Below are 17,138 nucleotides of genomic sequence, written 5' to 3'. Positions count from 1 at the left end.
CCACGGGGAGGGGCGGAGCGAGGGGAGGGGGCGCAGAGATGGGCAGCTGTGCCGGGGCGGGGCTAGAGGTCACGTGACGCTGCCCGGGTTTCGCGGGCCGAGGCGCAAAGGAGTTCGGCCGCGCGAGGCTTGAGGGGGCGTGAGGCGACGCTCGAATTCTGTCAGCGGGCTCTATCGCCTGTCACAGAGCCTGGTACATTCTTTGGAGTTTGTGTCCAGGCAGGCGAGTTCATCCAAGTGGGTGATAGACATTTTAACCTGGGAAGTCTTGTGATGGAGCAAAGGGCAGGCAGGTTTGGGGTTAGGCACTGAGTTCAGTCTCCGGAAGGGTTGCTCGTCAGCTTCTCGGGTGATGGTGGGGGGTGTGTGTGAGGAGTAGCGCGCCTTTTATAATAAATAGCAGTAACGAACGTTTACTTAGCGTTTACTGCGGTGCTAAGCGCTTTTTACAACCACTATCATTTGCTCTAAACATTATCCCTTAGCTTTTTTTGGTTTGAAATTAGGATTTCCCTTGTGCTTTTCATCACCATTTCATTTAATAAATTGCCACGCTCTTCATTTAGTAGGTGAAGAAATGGGTGCAACAAATAATTTAAAATTTAAGTGACTTGAGTAGAGTCGTGCAAAGTGACAATAGACACTAGCAGAAGAGCAGGAACAGAGGGTCGTGATGAACTTGGGTTAGACAAGTAGAAACTGAGGTGATTGTGGGATATCCCTGTAAAGAAGTCAGTAGACAGATATGTGGGTTGAGCTGAGAAGAAAGTTCTAGGCTACAGATACAAAACTGAGTCTTTGTGAATATGTTTAGCAATATGATTTGAAGTTTAAGTTCTTCCCCCAGAAATAAGACCAATGATTTTTACATTCTGTTCAGTTACATTTAACAGTAATTTATCATCTACCTGTAACCTATAAGGTATTGTAGATGTATGGGGGGGTGTTAAAATGAATAAGATGGTCAGCTTTCTAGAGGCTTATAATAGGAAGGAGTTGTACATGATCTTATTTTAAAGCATATGTGGGTAAGTCCTAGAGAAGTATAGTTAAAGTGATGGGATAGCAAGGAGGAAGGGAGAATCAAATTGACTAGGAAGATCCAGGGACGCTTAAAGGTGTGGATTTTGAGCTGATTTTTAAAGAGCTGATAGAACTTTAACAGGAAATGTAGGTGGAAGGGCATTCTAGATAGTAAATAACCTTGAGCAAAGGCTTGGAAACAGAACTGTAGTGTTTATTTTAGGAATAGAAACCAACAACCATATATTCTTGAGGCACAGGGTTTGAGAAGGTACACAGTTTGAAAAAAGTAGGTCTCAGTTAATGATATATTGTAAATTCTTTATCAGTATTTCAGGTTCAAGAATCTCTCTCCTTTTCAAACATGAATTGTCTGCTTGGATATGCTGTGTGGCAAATTGCATTTTCTTACAACTTAATTGATAATACAGTCAAAGCTTGTAACCTAGGCAGCCTATAAAAGGAGCCATGTAATTCCTTCCCCGATGTGACAGTTTTAAAGGGGTGTCCTGTTGTCACAACTATATGGACTCTGTTATCACTGGATGAGAAATCGCATATATGACTAACAGGTGATTTCAGCTTCATTTTAGTTTCGATCTTAAAGGTTCACACACCCCTTATTATCCTTGCTTTCAGTGAGGAAGAAATAAAAGATTCCCAAGATGAAGATTCTCTGGAAGGGGCTTTGAGTTAAAGAAGGCTTTTTATACTTGAAAGGTAAGTCTATAACAAGTGTGTTAAATTTGATTGACAAGGGAAAGTTTGTTGGTTTGTACTTCAGGTATCTTCTTTATTGTGAAGAGATCATATGAGTTCAGCAGGAAAGGGTTGTGTATTTTGGCTGGCATCCAGGTAGCCAGACAGCTGGGCTGACCTCTGAATGTGATTGGATTGAAACTGTCCGATTAAGTCAGTAAGTATCATGAATTCTCTATGTCAAATTTTGTAGGTGGCATTATTTCTCCTAAGGTGGTATTGATCAGTCGTAGGAATAAAGATGAACTATCTTTCATACAAGTTATACAACTATGTGGTCACTGAAAGAGTTGCATGCCCCCCCCCCTTTTTTTATGAGAGCTTCTATATTTATTACGTACTTTGCTTTGTAGTTTTCTTTCCAGTTGGTGTTATGTTCTGCTTCATTGAATTAGGAATTTAGAAGATGCCAAATCAGATTAGTTTATTGAGTTTATTAGTTTATGTTCTGTCAATAATGCAATTTCTAAGTTTATTAGAAATTATTATTTCCAATCTTGTAAAGCTTGATCCAAAATGGCTAGTGTTTTTCTTATCCATGCCAGGTAAAGGAAGCTCTCTTTGTGGTGAGAGCAATTAAGAAATGCACACATATTGACACAACGTTGTAAAATGATTATAAATCAATAAAAAATGTTAAAAAAAAAAAGAAATGCACACATGGAGTGCTTAGTTATTATAGTCTGTAATTTTAGGGAAATTATCTATAAGGTCTACCTCGTTTTAAGACGCAAACATGCGGAGTCGGGGTAGGGGCACGGTCAGCCCTGAAACACAAGGGGCGCGCGCGAGGGGCGCGCGCGCAGCGAAGGCAGAGGTGGGACCCAGGCGGATATATTCAGAGACGCGTCCAACAAATAAATAAGGCAAGTCAGGAAGGGGCTGAGGTGGGTGCAGGCAGGGGAGGGAGCTGTGAAGGGGCAGGCAGGGCTCCAGAGGTCACAGCTGAAGATGCAGGTATGTGGGGCGTGGGCCGTCTGGAGCCTAGGACCAGAAGGAGGGAGGGCATGACCTGGAGGGAAGAGGAGAGGACAGGGAGCAGGGGTAGGGGAAGGAGTTCAGCACTTCGGAGGGGGAGGAGGTGGAGACCGAGGACGGGCTCCAAAAGAAGTGACGGGAAAGCTGCCGACAGGGGGCTCCCCCTCCCCCAGAGCGCCACACCTTCCTGGGGGTACTTTGCTTTATTGTGCTTCACAGATATTCATTCTTTTGTTCTATCGTCCTTTTTTCTTTCTATCTTTCTCTCTCTTTCTCTTTTTTACTAATTGAACGTTTGTGGCCACTCTGGGTCAAACAAGTCTACCAGGGAAATTCATGGCCTACTAGATTGGAAAAACTCAGTTTTTTTAAAAGTTATTTTTTCCATTTTGTTGGCCACAACGTTCTTGACAGGAAAAGTATCAATAATGAACCTTTTTTTTTTTCCTCTGTAAGAAGAGTGAGATATCTTTTAATATTATTCTGAAGACCTTTAAACAAAATACTTATAAGTGGTAAAATGACAAGAATGCTGTAAGTATTAGGTTGTGTGTGTTTTTAAGTAAAACTTTCCCCTCCTGGTTTTTAAAGTAATAAATGTTCTTTGTAGGACATGTAGGGTGTTAGTCGGCTCAGGCTGCCGTAACAGAATACTATACACTGGGTGCTAAAACAACAGAAATTAATTTTCTCACAGTTCTGGAGTTTGGAGGCCCAACATCAGGGTGCTAGCAGGGTTGGTGTCTGGTGAGGCCTCTTTCTTTGGGTTGCAGATGGCTCCTTTCTTCCTATGTCATGTGGCCTTTCCTCTGTGTGTGTTTGGGGGTGGGAGGGGGCGAGATAGATCTCTGGTGTCTCCTCCTATTCTTATAAGGACACCACTCTTATTGGACTAGGGCCCTATCTTTGTGACTTCTTTTAACTTTATTACCTCCTTAAAGGCCTGTCTCTAGATACAGTCACATTGGGGGTTAATACTTCAACATGATGACTATTGGGGAGAAACTATTCAGTCTATACATATAGAAAAGCATGAAGAAGAAAAAATCATCTATAAGACCATTAATTCCCCAGATAAAACCACTGTTAACATTTTTTTTGGTATTTCTCCAGTTATATTTCTGTAGCATTTTCAAAGCTTGGCAATTATAACGTAGTATTTTTTCATTTAACATTCCTTTAAGTTGTAGATTGCAAACTCAGATGCTTGTAAGTGTCAGGCAGACAGGCAAGGAATAATGATAACTAACATTTGTTAAGCCCTAACTGTGCCAAATAGGTTTCCAGAGGTTTATGTGTATTATATATGTTATCTCTTTTAACCTTCACAACAACTCTGTGAGGTATATACCATTATTATCTCTACATTTCAGATGAAGAAAATAAAGCATAGGGAGGTAAAACAACATATTTAAGGACACACAGCTAGTAGGTAGCTGCATTAACATTGAGGCCTAGCTGTTGAAGTGACTGAAGTGGGGTGGCTGGCTACTGTGGTGAACTTGAGAGAGCATGTCCCATCTGGGGGGCACCACTGCTCATGGAGGAATGGTAGTCTAGTGTAGTAGATCTTTGAGTTTTTTGATAGCCTTGAAAAATCTGAATTTTTATATGAAATGATGGCAATTAGGAAAACTAAAAAGTAACAGTTAAGTCAGATTTCATCTGCAGATTACAGTTGGCCTGTATTTATAAAATAGCATTCTTAGTAGTAGTATCTACCTCCTAAGTGTGATGTGAGAATTAAATGGGGGAATTTTGTATACAACATGTAGCTCAGTAGCTGGCATGTAGCACTAAGTAAATGTTAGCTATCATCAGTAGCACAAATATTTTCTCCAGTCATCAAAATTCTTTATAAGTATCACTATTGTTTTTATTTTGAGAAATTATGTAAGTAATACATTGGTACATGACTGTTGTAAAAAACTCAAACAATATGAGAGAATGTTTAAAGGACTGAAATTGCATTTGCTTCCTACCCCTAACTCCCTAGTCCTCTCCTTATAGAATTAAAAACCACATATGCTGTGCTTATCCTTCTGGCATTTGCGTTTTTTTTACTTAGTATGTCTTAGGAGATCTTCCAAAGTCAGTTTAGACAAAGCTACTTCATTGTTTTTAAAGGTTGCACGGTGTATTCTTTAGTATGGATGTACCATAATTTATTGAACTAGGCTTCTCAATTGTCATTTCAGTTTTCAATTTTTTACTGTTATAAAAAAGAATCTGCAAAGAGCATATATTGCTCTTTGCGCACATTGGTAAATATTTCCCTAGGGGTTTGATCCTCGGATGAAATTGCTGAATCAAAAGTATATTAAGAATTTTCACAGTTACTGTACTTTTGTTAAATGTATTTTTAGTATCTTTGTAATATTCATTTTATGAATCTACTGATATTATCAATTCCTTATGTTGACACATTTAGATTTTTTTTCCAATTTTTTGCCACTATAAATGGTTCTGTGATAAATATCTTTGTAAGATATGTTTTTAAAAAGATAAATAGTCTGAGAGGAAGTTATCAACTAGTAACTATATTTCTGAGACTTTACTTTCTGGGAGCTATTATAAGAGTCATATTAATTGGTAATATATTATTTTTAGGAAAAATAGAGCTTTGATAAAGGCCTGGCCTAGGGTTTTTAATATTATACTCAAGATTTTTAGATTCTTTTATATGTTTCATTTTAGGTGTTGTCATCTAATGAAGAACACTGAAACAGCAGATTGAATAAAGCCTTGGAACAGCTAGATTAGAGGTTTAGAAAAGAAAGTTAAAATTAGTCACTTTGGTTTTTAGTGTTCCAACTTCATAATATTTATTCTTTATTCTAAATAGATTTAGGGAGTAGAAGTTAAAATTCAGTGCTATACCAAAGGAAGCACTTATATTTGTTCTGTTTTTTTTTCTTTTTGTATGAGAGAAGAAGGTAGATAACCAAGAGATATAGTGATTTATAATGAAATATACTAAGTTGAATTTTGTGATGTCAGTTCTTGGCATTATAATCTATATAGCTGATTTAATTGTGGACATCTGGGTGACTGTCAGGTTTTTCCACGAAGGACAATATGTTTTTGGTATTTTAACAGTAGGCTTTATGCTCTTTGGAACACTTGTGGTACAGTGTTTTAGTTATTCTTGGTTCAAGGCTGATTTAAAGGAAGCAGGCCAAGAAATCCAGCATTGTTTTCTTCTACTTCATTGCTTGCAAGGAGGAGTTTTTACACGGTGAGCATACACTTTTGATCCTTAACATTATTATTCTTTTATTCATTTAGAAGCTACCTTTCTGAACGAATATATGTATGTATATGTATGACTGGGACATTATGCTGTAAGCGAGAGACTGACACATTGTAATTGATTATACTTCAATTAAAAAAAAAGAGTTTAGAATATTTAAAAAAAAAAAAAGAAACTACCTTTCTGTATCTGGGTAGTCAATGTACAAAGTTCCCCTGTTTGCATGTAGCACAAAGGTCACTTGCTCCTCACTAACAGTGCTTATGTAAGTTATTGTACTGTCAGAATTTTCCAGGTTCATTATTGGAATGTTTTAATTTACCTAATTAAGTTACTTTTTCTAATATGTACTTACTTTTTATGAGAAGGAAAAGGGCTCATTTCTATGTCTTGTAAATCTTTTATTCTCTATTTTATATTTTAAGACTGATTATGTAAATATAGCCTCACTTGCAACTCTGAAAGAACACTTATTTTTTAAGTTACTTATAGCATTGATTTAACAAAATGAAATTTATTGCAATAATGCAATAGCTGTGGTTAGCTAGGTACAGAATCATCCACAGAACTAAAAACAACCTTAAGAATCATGTTTAAAACCTTTTTTATGGTTAAAGGAAGTAGGATCTAAATAAGTCCTGAGAATTCTACGGTTTTCCATATACCTAATTTCATGACCTTTTCATTATTATCTTAAGGGATTTAATTCTGTTAAAAGAAATATATATATGTGTGTGTATGTATGTATGTGTACACATACATACATACACATACACACACACACGAAAGGAAAAGAGAAGAATTAAAGACAAATATTAAGAGGATAACATACTATTTTGTTACGGTTGGGTTTTGAATTTGGGCTATTTTGATAGCCATCTTTCCTCAGAGATATTTTAGTGGCCACAGAATTCTAGATGAGTAGTTATTTTCTCTTTGCAAATTACATTCTCTTGTCTTTTTGTTTCCATTGTCACTACTGCATAGCTAGATGTCAATCTTACTCTTGTTCTTTAAACGTAATTTGTCTTTTTTTCCCTTTGGCAGATCTTACAATTTTTCTCTAAATTTTTGGGTTTCTACAGTTTATGATGTATCTGGATGTAGGTTTATTTTTATTTCTCTTGTTTAGGATTTGCTGGTTCTCTTGATTCTATGGATTGTTATCTTCCGTGAGCTCTGCATAATTCTCAGCCATTAACTTTTTTGACATTTTCTTTACCACATTTCTGTCTCTTTTTCTTCTGGGACTCCAAAAAAATTAAAAAAAAGTTAGACCTTCTTGCCATTTCTAACATGACTGTTTTATGTTAGATTGTTTACTTGAGATTTTTGTTTCCTGAATTAAGCTCATATTTCTATAAACAAGCCCATATTGCTTTTGCTGCATTCCATAGAATTAGTATTATGTTTTTGTTTTTGTTTGTCTACAGGTATTTTTTTTTTTCTCTTTGATTTATCAGTGACTCATTGTTTAGTAGCATGTTTTTGTTTTGTGCATTTTTTTCTTGTAGTTGATTTCTAGTATCATGCCATTGTGATCAGAACAGATGCTTGGTGTAATTTCAATCTTCTTAAATTTATTGAGACTTGTTTTGTTATCTGTCCTGGAGAGTGTTACATGTATACTTGAAAAAAAATGTATATCTTGCTGCTTTTCGATGGAATGTTCTGTATATAATCTATTAAGTCCATCTGGTTTAATGTGCCATTAGGGCCAGTTTTTCCTTATTGATTTTTCTATCTGGGTGATCCATCCATTGATATAAGTGTTACTGTTGATTTCTCTCTTTATGTTTGTTAATATTTGCTTTATATATTTAGGGGGTCCTATATTGGGTACATATATATTTACAGTTGTTATATCTTCTTCTCACCAATCTCCAGCAGCCAGTTGCAGCTTGTCCCTGATGACTCATGTCTAGGACTGGAGATCGCAGGGACCCTCTGTGTCAGTTTCCCTTAGTTCTGTCTGCCAGGTGGTTGCCATTTTCTCCTCTAGACCTCAGAAACTCCACTTCTGTCCCCACTGACATCCCAGCTGGAGAGGGGGCATCCCAGTGTGATGGTGCCTTTCTTCCTGTGCTACTCCCTCCCCTCATGATCAATCCTGCGCTGATTTTTTCTTTTTTCTTTTTTTTTCCTTTTTTTCTCTTACCGGATTTTGTGAGAATTCTGTATTTCGAAGCAAGAGACAGAGTTCAGTAGGTGTTCTGTGCGATTCAGTTGGTTTGTACTTTCACAACATAATATTTACATTTCTGTTGAGTGGTTATTTCTTCTGCCTTGTATTGCAGCTAGCACTTTATAGGCTTGACCTTCATATTAGATTGTAAGGTCATTAAAGGTGGAGGTCATGTTCTCATCACTTTTGTAAACATTCTTTCCTGGCATCTAGCCCACATTGAATATAATGGGTCATGTTATAATAAAACTGTGATGATAAAAATATACTTCTGTTTGCTAGGTGAAGATTCTTTGCATAGCCATATATGTATCCATCTTGTTTACAACAAAAATATCTTATATTTGTGTTACACTTTCAACTTTTCAAAGTTCTTTCATATCTACGTCTCTTTATCTTTATGGGAAAATTGTTGTGAACTTTCATTTATTCATTCAGTAAATATTTTCTGAGAACCTGCTATGTGCCAGGTACTCTTCTAGTTGTTTTAGGATGTAGCAATGAATGAAACAAAAGTCCCTGCTTTCATGTAAATTTTATTTTTTTATGAGAAGGTACAGATAAAAAAAGTAAACAATGTGTCAAGTGTTGGTAAAGAAAAATAATGGAGGATAAAGAGTTAGAATGTGATGGGTGGTGTGATCTGGGAAGATCTCCATGAGGAAGTGGCATTTAAGTAGAGATCTGAATGAATTTAAGGAGTAAACTTGTACAATTTCTGGGGTTTAGAAGAGTTCCAGGAAGAGTATTAGCAAAGCAAAGGCCTTTAAAGTTGGGAAAAGCAGCAAGATGGGTACACTAGAAGCACGGGAGAAATGAGATGGAGAGGTAGTGGGGGTAGTGTGTCTGTGAAGCAGATTATGGAGGGCCTTGTAAGATATGGTAAGGGCTTTGGGTTTTATTCTAAATTTGATGGAAATCACTGGCACATTTTGAGTGGAGGAGTAACACCTGAACTGTGGTTAAGAGGTTCAATCTAGATGCTGTGTAGAGAATAGAATGCCAAGGGAGCAGGAGTAGAAGCAGAGAGACCAATTATGAGGCAATAGAAGTAATCCCGGTCAGGAATGTTGACTGGTTAAACTAGGATGGAGGCAGTAGAAGTGATAAGATGTGTTTAGATTGGGATATATTTGAAGTTAGAACAAGAACCAAGAGAACCTGCTGAGGAATTTTTATAGGGTATGAGACAAAGCAGTTGGAAATTATTACCACTTTTTGGTCTGAGTAACATGATGAATGTTAGTATCATTTACTGAAATGGGAAACATTGACAGAAGGAACAGGTTGAAACAGAATATATAGCACTGCCCTAGTTTTATATACAAGGAAGCTGAGGTGTGGATAAAGAGTTTCGATAATCTTTGGGCTAGAATGCTGGTTGTCTTATTGCTAGCCTCAGATATTTTCAAAATAAGTGTCTCAATTTTTTGTTATTAATTTACTTGAATGATGATAACTCATGTTTATTTAAAAATTCTTTCTAAAGAAGAGCCTGAGCAAGGATATTTTAAGAGTCTTTGAAACATTGTATATTTTCCAGGATGGTAATGATGGAAGAGCCTAGCACCTTTTAGATTATTGAGTACAGTTGACCCTTGAACAACATGGGTTTGAACCGTATGGATCCACTTATATGTAGATTTTTTTCCAGTAGTAAAAACTGCAGTACTACATGATTTGTGGTTGGCTGAATCCACAGACAGGGAACCAAGGATACACAGGGCCAACTATCAGTTATGCTCAGATTTTCAACTGCACAGAGTCAGTACCCCTCACCCCTAATTTGTTCATGGGTCAGTTGTAATTATTTGCTAGATTAAATTGAAAGAAGATTCAATCTCATCTTCAACCTTGACATTACCTTAAGGGGATGTATCTGTCTTTTAGTTAAGGTAAATTACATGAAGTGAAAATTGCAGTTTGTCTTTCAGAATGTAGTGGTTAAGACTTGAAATCATAAGGTCTAAGTTTGGACTTCAGGTCTGCCTCTTACACTCTGTGTTTCTTTCAGCACATCATTCTGTTCTCAGTCTTACTTTTTCCATCTGTTAATTTAGAATAATACCTATTCATCTCTCATAATATTGGGAAGATGAAATAAGATTATGCATGTTTAACAGTGCTGGCACACACTGGCACATCAAACATGCAATAAAAGTTATGGAGACTGCGCAGATATAGAAAACAAACTTATAGTTATCAAAGGAGAAAAGGGTGGAGAGGGCTAAATTAGGAGTTTGATATTAGTAGATACAAACTATTGTATGTGAAAGAGATAAACAACAAAGTCCTACTGTATAGCACAGAATTAATTATATTCAGTACCTTGTAATAAACTATAATAGAAAAGAATCTGCCGAACATATAACTGAATCACTTTGCTGTGCACCAGAAGCTGACACAACACAGTAAATCAACTATACTTCAATAAAAAAGAAGTTACGGAGTCTGAATCTCATAAAGCCACCATGAGATGTTCACAAAGTTGAGGGAAATTTATAGTAGGGAAAGTTTGTGGGAAAATTCTATACTGAAACACATGTTGCTCTCTTCAGAATTATTATGTATATTAACACATATAAAGAATATATTACTGAAGGTAAATATTCATGTTTACTTTACAGGTATTGGTTTGCCTTGAAGAAGGGTTATCATGTGGCTTTCAAATATAGCAGCAAAACTGATAACTTCGTGGAAGAACAAATTGATCCTCATAAAGAAATTATAGATAGAGTGACAGATTTGAGCATGCTAAGGCTCTTTGAGACCTACCTGGAAGGCTGCCCACAACTTGCTCTTCAGCTCTACATTCTTCTGGAACATGAGCAAGCAAATTTCTCTCAGTGTAAGTCTTTCTTAATACCTTTTGTTAGGTGGTTGCCACTGATATCTTAAGTCAATTATATAACTCTTTGGGTTAGATTTTTTTTTTATCATTTTTCTTTTTAGAATTATTTATATTTTGAAAAGAAGTACATGGTTGAAATATCAAAAAGTGTCTAAAGATACGTTGTCTCCCTCTCCCTTCTTCCTATTCCTTCCTTTGTTTGCCCAGAAAGGAAAATATTGTCAGCTTTTTGATGATTCTTTCAGAAAAGAATTTAAAAGCCTATCATTTTTTCTTTTATAGAAATGGTAACATAAAACTGTTTTTGTTTTTTGCACTTAACAACATAAACAACATATCTTGGAGATCTAAACATATCAGTACAGAAAGAGCTCCCTCATTTATTTTTATTATTTGCATAGTATTACAAATTATGGATGTATCACAAATTAGTTAACATGCCCCTCTTTATGTTAATTTAGGTTGTTTCTACTGTTTTGCTATTGCAGAAAAAATGCTGCAATGAATCATCTTGTGCATGCATCCTTCTGCATGTGTGAATCCCATTTCTGTCCATAAGGTGAATTCCTTATGGAATTGGAATCATTGGGTGAAGGTGCCAGTGCTACAAAACTAATGAAAGTTTTGCAGATTCACCAGTATGTTGCTCTTCTGTAGCGGATTTCCTCATTTGGGTTAAATGTACATTTTTAAAGGACAATTTGGTATTTCCATTAAAAAAATCTTTTAATAGGCATTTAATTTGAGATATTAAAAACTCTATTTATTTGTTAAATAATAGTTTCAATATTCACCATCAGTGTAGCAGATTATCCTCTCCTCCAGAGTTTCCTTTATGCTTAGACTCACCTGTGAGATCAGTTCATCCCCCAGTCTTCCTGTTCCTAGTTTCCCGTGTCTAGACTGGAGTCCCTTCTAATGTTTTTACCTTTACTTTGGTTGTTAGTACGACACTGAAATGAACCTACTGTGTATGAGACCTCTTTTTCCTTGTAATGCAAAGAATATGTGGATTGGGACTTAAAGGTTCAGTATTATACGGTCCCTGAAGCTAGAAGGTCAACATTTAGAGCTTATAGCCTGTATTATGGCTAAAAGCTAATGTGAACTGTGACTGCTTCTGGGCAGTGGGATTATGAATGACTATATTTATTTTATCTTCTTTATACTTTTCTGAATTTCTAAATTTCCTACAATAACCATATATTGCTTTGATAATCAGGAAGAATAACTCAAAATGTAAAAGAAAAAAATTTAAAAAACAAGTTTATATATATAAGTACTTCAGAAGGCTGAACATATTCTTTTATCTTGTTCCTTCCTGAAATCATGCTAAAGAGTAGACTAATGGGGTAAAAACAATATAAACCCACAAGGACAACGAGAATGCAGAGTAGAACAGCAAAGTAGAAATATCAGCAAGTATTTAGAAGATGGAAAGCAGATGGAAAACTTGGGTTATTCAAATCAGTTCTACCACTGAAAGGCTAAATCATTTGAATCAACCCTCCCTGTGAAATTACCTAAAACAATTGGATAAATATTTTCAAAAGTCTTCATAAAAGCATAACACAGTCTGATCTAACAGGCCAAAATGTGCATGAAAGTGGGAATGGCAGGGTTAAGCAGGACCGTGAGGGCATTTGTACCCTGAGGGTTTCTATATAACCTTATAAACAGCAGATTTGGTTTTGATGGCTTCCCAGGGTGCGGAGGACTGGAGACAAAACTCAGGGTACTCACAAGGGAGGGACATCTGGTAGAAAATCCTAATCCACAAAGCTGGCACACCAAAAGTCACCCTGCTCAGGATAAAAGTGACATTATCTACCTCATTCTCCACTTCCAAGAGACTGCAAGGAATATTGCCTTGGTGCTGTCTAGAACAGGGGAAAAAAAGTCCCTGAGAAGTTATAACAACATGATTTGTGACCAAAATTCACATTTCTAACTAGTCCAAAACACAAGACAAAACAAAGCACCTTCAAAACAAATAAAAGCCGAGTTATGATATAGTTTAAAGTGGTCCCAGACTGATAGTGCCCCTAGGTGTCTGGCAGAAACAAGTATAAATCCTCCCTGGAGGAGTCCACCTTCTCACAAACAGTTTTCCAAGGAAAATGAATAGTTTATACTAGTTTATAGCACCAGAAGAAATGAGGCACCAAGAGTAAGAATCAGCAGAAATAGAAAAAAACTCAGTAAGACATTAGATATTAGAAATTACCAGGTGCATTGTATTATGTTGAAAGGAGTAAATGATGAACTTGAAAATATGAAATAGGAAACTATAAAAATGAGTTCTATATTTGAAAAAGAAAAAAGTAGAATTTATGAGATGGGAAGAGATAGAAAATATGATAGATATTAGGAGTCATGGAAGATGGGATGAGAATGTCTAGCATACATCTGATCAGAGTTCATGAAGGAGAGGAGAGGAAGAATGGAGCAGAGGCAACATTTGAAAAGTTAATGGCTGAAAAGATTTCAGAACTGATGAGAGTCACCTACGCACAGATTCAAGAAGCCCATCATTTCTCAAGCAACTAAGTAGAAAGAAATCCATTTACAGATACTAACTGCTATATATATAAAATAGATAAACAACAAGTTTATACTGTGTAGCACAGGAAACTATATTGAATATCTTGTAGTAACCTATAGTGAAAAAGAATATGGAAATGAATATATGTCTGTATATGTAGGACTGAACTATTATGCTGTACACCAGAAATTGGCACAACGTTGTAAACTGATTATACTTCAATTAAAAAAAAAAAAAGAAATCCATACCACAGCATATAACTACTAAAGGAGATAACAAAGAATGTCCTTCAGATAGAACAGAAGTATTCTGAGATGCAAGAAGGAATAAAGAGCAAAGCAGGTAGTAAATATGTGGGTAAATCTAAATGAAAATTGACTGTATAAACAAAAATTCTACCGTGTGGCTAAGAAAAGATAGACTAAATGTACAAGGAAGCAATAACCTGTAAGTCAGTTGGAAGATGAATGGAGTTAAAGTGTTTTAAAATTCCTTGTGTAGTTTAGGAGAAAGGTAAAGCAAAGGTGGATCTGGGTCTTTTGAGATATAAAACTAAAACATTTAGAGGGACCTTATCTTAAAAAAAGAATGTATTATTAGGAAAACAAAATTAGATATTTTGTTAGTCTGCTTGGGCTGCCATAACAGAATTATCACAGACTGGGCAGCTTAACCAACAGAAAGCTATTTTGTTACAATTCTGGAGACCAGAAATCCAAGGTCAAGATGTCAGTAGGGTTGGTTTCTGGTGAGGACTCTCTGCACTTGATCTTAGCCAGAAGGCCGAGAAGTGGTAGGACTCTCTCTTTGGATTGCAGGTTTTGGATTGCAGACCTGCTTGCTGTGTCCCCACAGGGTCTTTACTCTATGTATGGAGAGAAAGTGAGTTCTCTGGTGTTTCTTTCTCTCTTACAAGGACATCAGTCCTATTAAATTCGGGCCCCACTGTTATGACCTCACTTAACCCTAATACCCCCCTAAAGGTTCTGTCTCAAAGTGTAGTCACACTGGGACTTAGGGCTTTAATATGAATTTTGGAAGAATACAATTCAGTCCATAAAAGGTATGAAAGTAGGCACTGTTAAAGTAAGAAAATAAATTACAGCAAATTACAGGGATAAGAAAGCTGACCAGTACCACAAACTTCAAAAGAGAAAGAAAAGTAATATATCTTTATTATTTTAATACTCTTTTCTCTACATTTTTTGGCTGTTTACTCTCTGATTGGCTTTTGACTTGATAATGATTTTATAATATAATTTCTATAGGGAGAAAAGATTCAGTCTTTTTTCTAGCATAGTTAATTGAAATTTGTTTTTTTTTATTTATTTTTAATTTGGGAAAGTTTCAACTTCACAAATTAATGACAATATTATATGTATTTTTTTGATTATTGTCAAATTTGGGAAAAGCTTCAACAATTTCTTCAGATAATATGCCATAAGATTAGAATAGATCAAGATTTTTTATTTTTGGTGAACTAATTTTAAATACTGTTTGAATTAACAACACTAGTTTATTGCCAATGTCTCATTTAGTGAATATTGGGAGTCTTACTGGGAGTTTTCTTCACTGGTGTCAGTAATGTCAAATCAGAAGGAAATTAGTAAGATTCTATATAAGTATGATTGGGCAAGGTCATTTCATACCAAGAGGAGTGCAGAAGCAAAGGCATGGTTTGGCAAAGACAAGGAATTTAGTTTGGATGGAGTGAAATGTATAGATTAGACTAGCAAAATGATCAGGAAAATTATGTTGGGAACAGGTAGGTATGTGGGAAATGGGAAATGATGTCAAACTGATAGCACCAGCTGAATGAGCATAGTCCATTGTGCCTTAACATTAAGTAATTAAAGGCTTGTTGAGAGCAGTAATCGTGTAGTGTTAAGATCAGGAGAACTGCTTGAGAATCCTAGATCTGTCACTTACTAGTTGTAGTTATTCAAGCAAATCTTGTAAACATACCCCTTAAACCTAAAGTGTTCTCAACTCAGTTTCCCTTTAGCCAGATCCCCAAAATGACCACAGCTGCTTCAGTAAACCAGGGGAAAATGTGGGGATGGGTAAGAAGGAATAGAGGCGGGGAATTTGGTCAATTGCAATTAAAATATCTTATTTTTCCAGATTATATAAAAATATATGACAAAGTGAACCTATTGCTAGGGCTTTGCTAGGTTTGGAAGGAGTCTGGGCATATGTGGGTCCTGATTTAAGCTTCACTAGGTTCATGATAAATCTACTTTTGAGGTGAAAATATTGATTAACTTTAAACTTTGATATGTTTAATATGCATGTTGTGATTTCTAGGGAAACTGTCAAAGAATAAAAACATCTTATCACTGAAGGACATGGGTTATTAGATTGAAAGGGTGATAAAAATGGCCCATACCAAGCCCATCATTATAACATTTCAGTTAAGATTAAGATAAGATTCTAGAAGATTTGAAGGAAAGAAAGATCACTTAGGGATAGGGAAACTGAATAGCATTGAAATTCTTAACTGTAACACTTGAGATTAGAACTTAATAGAGCAATGACCTCAAAGTTTCAATGGAAACCATTTTTAAACTTTGAATTTTATTTCTAACAAAACTGTATCAAATATGAGGGTAGAATAGAGACGTTTTGAGACATACGTGGTCTCAAAATTTGGCTGGGGTGCCGCTTTTCTCAGGAATGTCTGGAGAATTGATCAAAACATGGGAATGAAGCAAGAAAGAAATATGGAAACAGGAAACAGGAAGTCAGCACCGAAGAGAGGTGAAGGGAAGCTCGGGGAAGATAGGAAGCAAACCTTGACAACAACCACCTTTGAGCAGAAGGCTCATATTCTTAAAGAAAAAAATAACCTAATAGATGTATATCAAGAAGTTTAATTAATTAATTTACAGAATTTGCTAAGAAATACTGATAAGAGTCATGAAAAACTAAGCAAAGTAAGGAAACAATGTAAAGTTTTAAAAGAAAGGAAATATAATCAGAGTGCTTCACTCTGAAGCACGTGACTGAGCTAAAAAAAAGGGCTGTATTTATGTAGCTATAATAAAGTAAACACTGAATATTGATTCCACCAAAAATTGCGATGTTACTCTTTGGGATAGAAGGAGGGAGAGGAAAATGGAAGGAGGGTGTGTATATATGTGTGCATATGCAAAAATTTCCTTTTCCCAATTAGGAAATCAATAAGTAGTGTCTAACATAGGTAAATTAAGAAATAGCACAATATGTGTTTCACTTAGAAATATGGCAATAAATGTCAGAAGAAAAGCTAGAAAAGTTGATAATGATTTTTTTCTGGGGGTCATGACTGGGGTGGGGAGGGATAGAGCAAGTTCCTATTTTTCTTCTAAGTTCTGTGGCACTTACTGACTGACTTTTGAAAACTATGTATGTTTTAGTTTGGTGGAAATTAAAGCCAATTATAAAAAAGAAATCACAGGGAAATTTAGCAGAAAGTGATATTTTAATTCAAATACTGCTGAATTAAAAAGAAGGAAAAAAGAATTCCAACTCATTGAGCCAATGAGGCTAAGTGGGAATAATG

At 35.9% G+C, this 17,138-nt stretch overlaps 1 protein-coding gene across 7 annotated transcripts in view; it reads left to right on the top strand.

Moving 5' to 3' along the window:
- The window catches only part of XKR9 (XK related 9), a 173,683-nt gene that overhangs the window by 43,174 nt on the left and 113,371 nt on the right, over positions 1-17,138 (top strand). For 2 of the 7 annotated variants that reach the window (XM_032470280.1, XM_032470279.1), the window contains exons 2-4: positions 1,663-1,743; positions 5,458-5,998; positions 10,826-11,046. In XM_032470280.1, coding sequence (XP_032326171.1) covers positions 5,727-5,998; positions 10,826-11,046 — 493 coding nt within the window. In that variant the 5' untranslated portion in view covers positions 1,663-1,743; positions 5,458-5,726. Of the gene's footprint in view, positions 1-75; positions 238-1,662; positions 1,744-5,457; positions 5,999-10,825; positions 11,047-17,138 lie in introns of those variants that run through there. The other 5 variants (XM_032470282.1, XM_032470281.1, XM_032470283.1 and 2 more) reach the window with 5 other exon arrangements.

The sequence above is a fragment of the Camelus ferus genome, chromosome 29, assembly GCF_009834535.1.
Source record: "Camelus ferus isolate YT-003-E chromosome 29, BCGSAC_Cfer_1.0, whole genome shotgun sequence".
In the NCBI taxonomy this organism is placed as follows: Eukaryota; Metazoa; Chordata; class Mammalia; order Artiodactyla; family Camelidae; genus Camelus; species Camelus ferus.
Note: the sequence above shows the minus strand (reverse complement) of the source record. Positions and strands in the feature narration are given on the sequence as shown.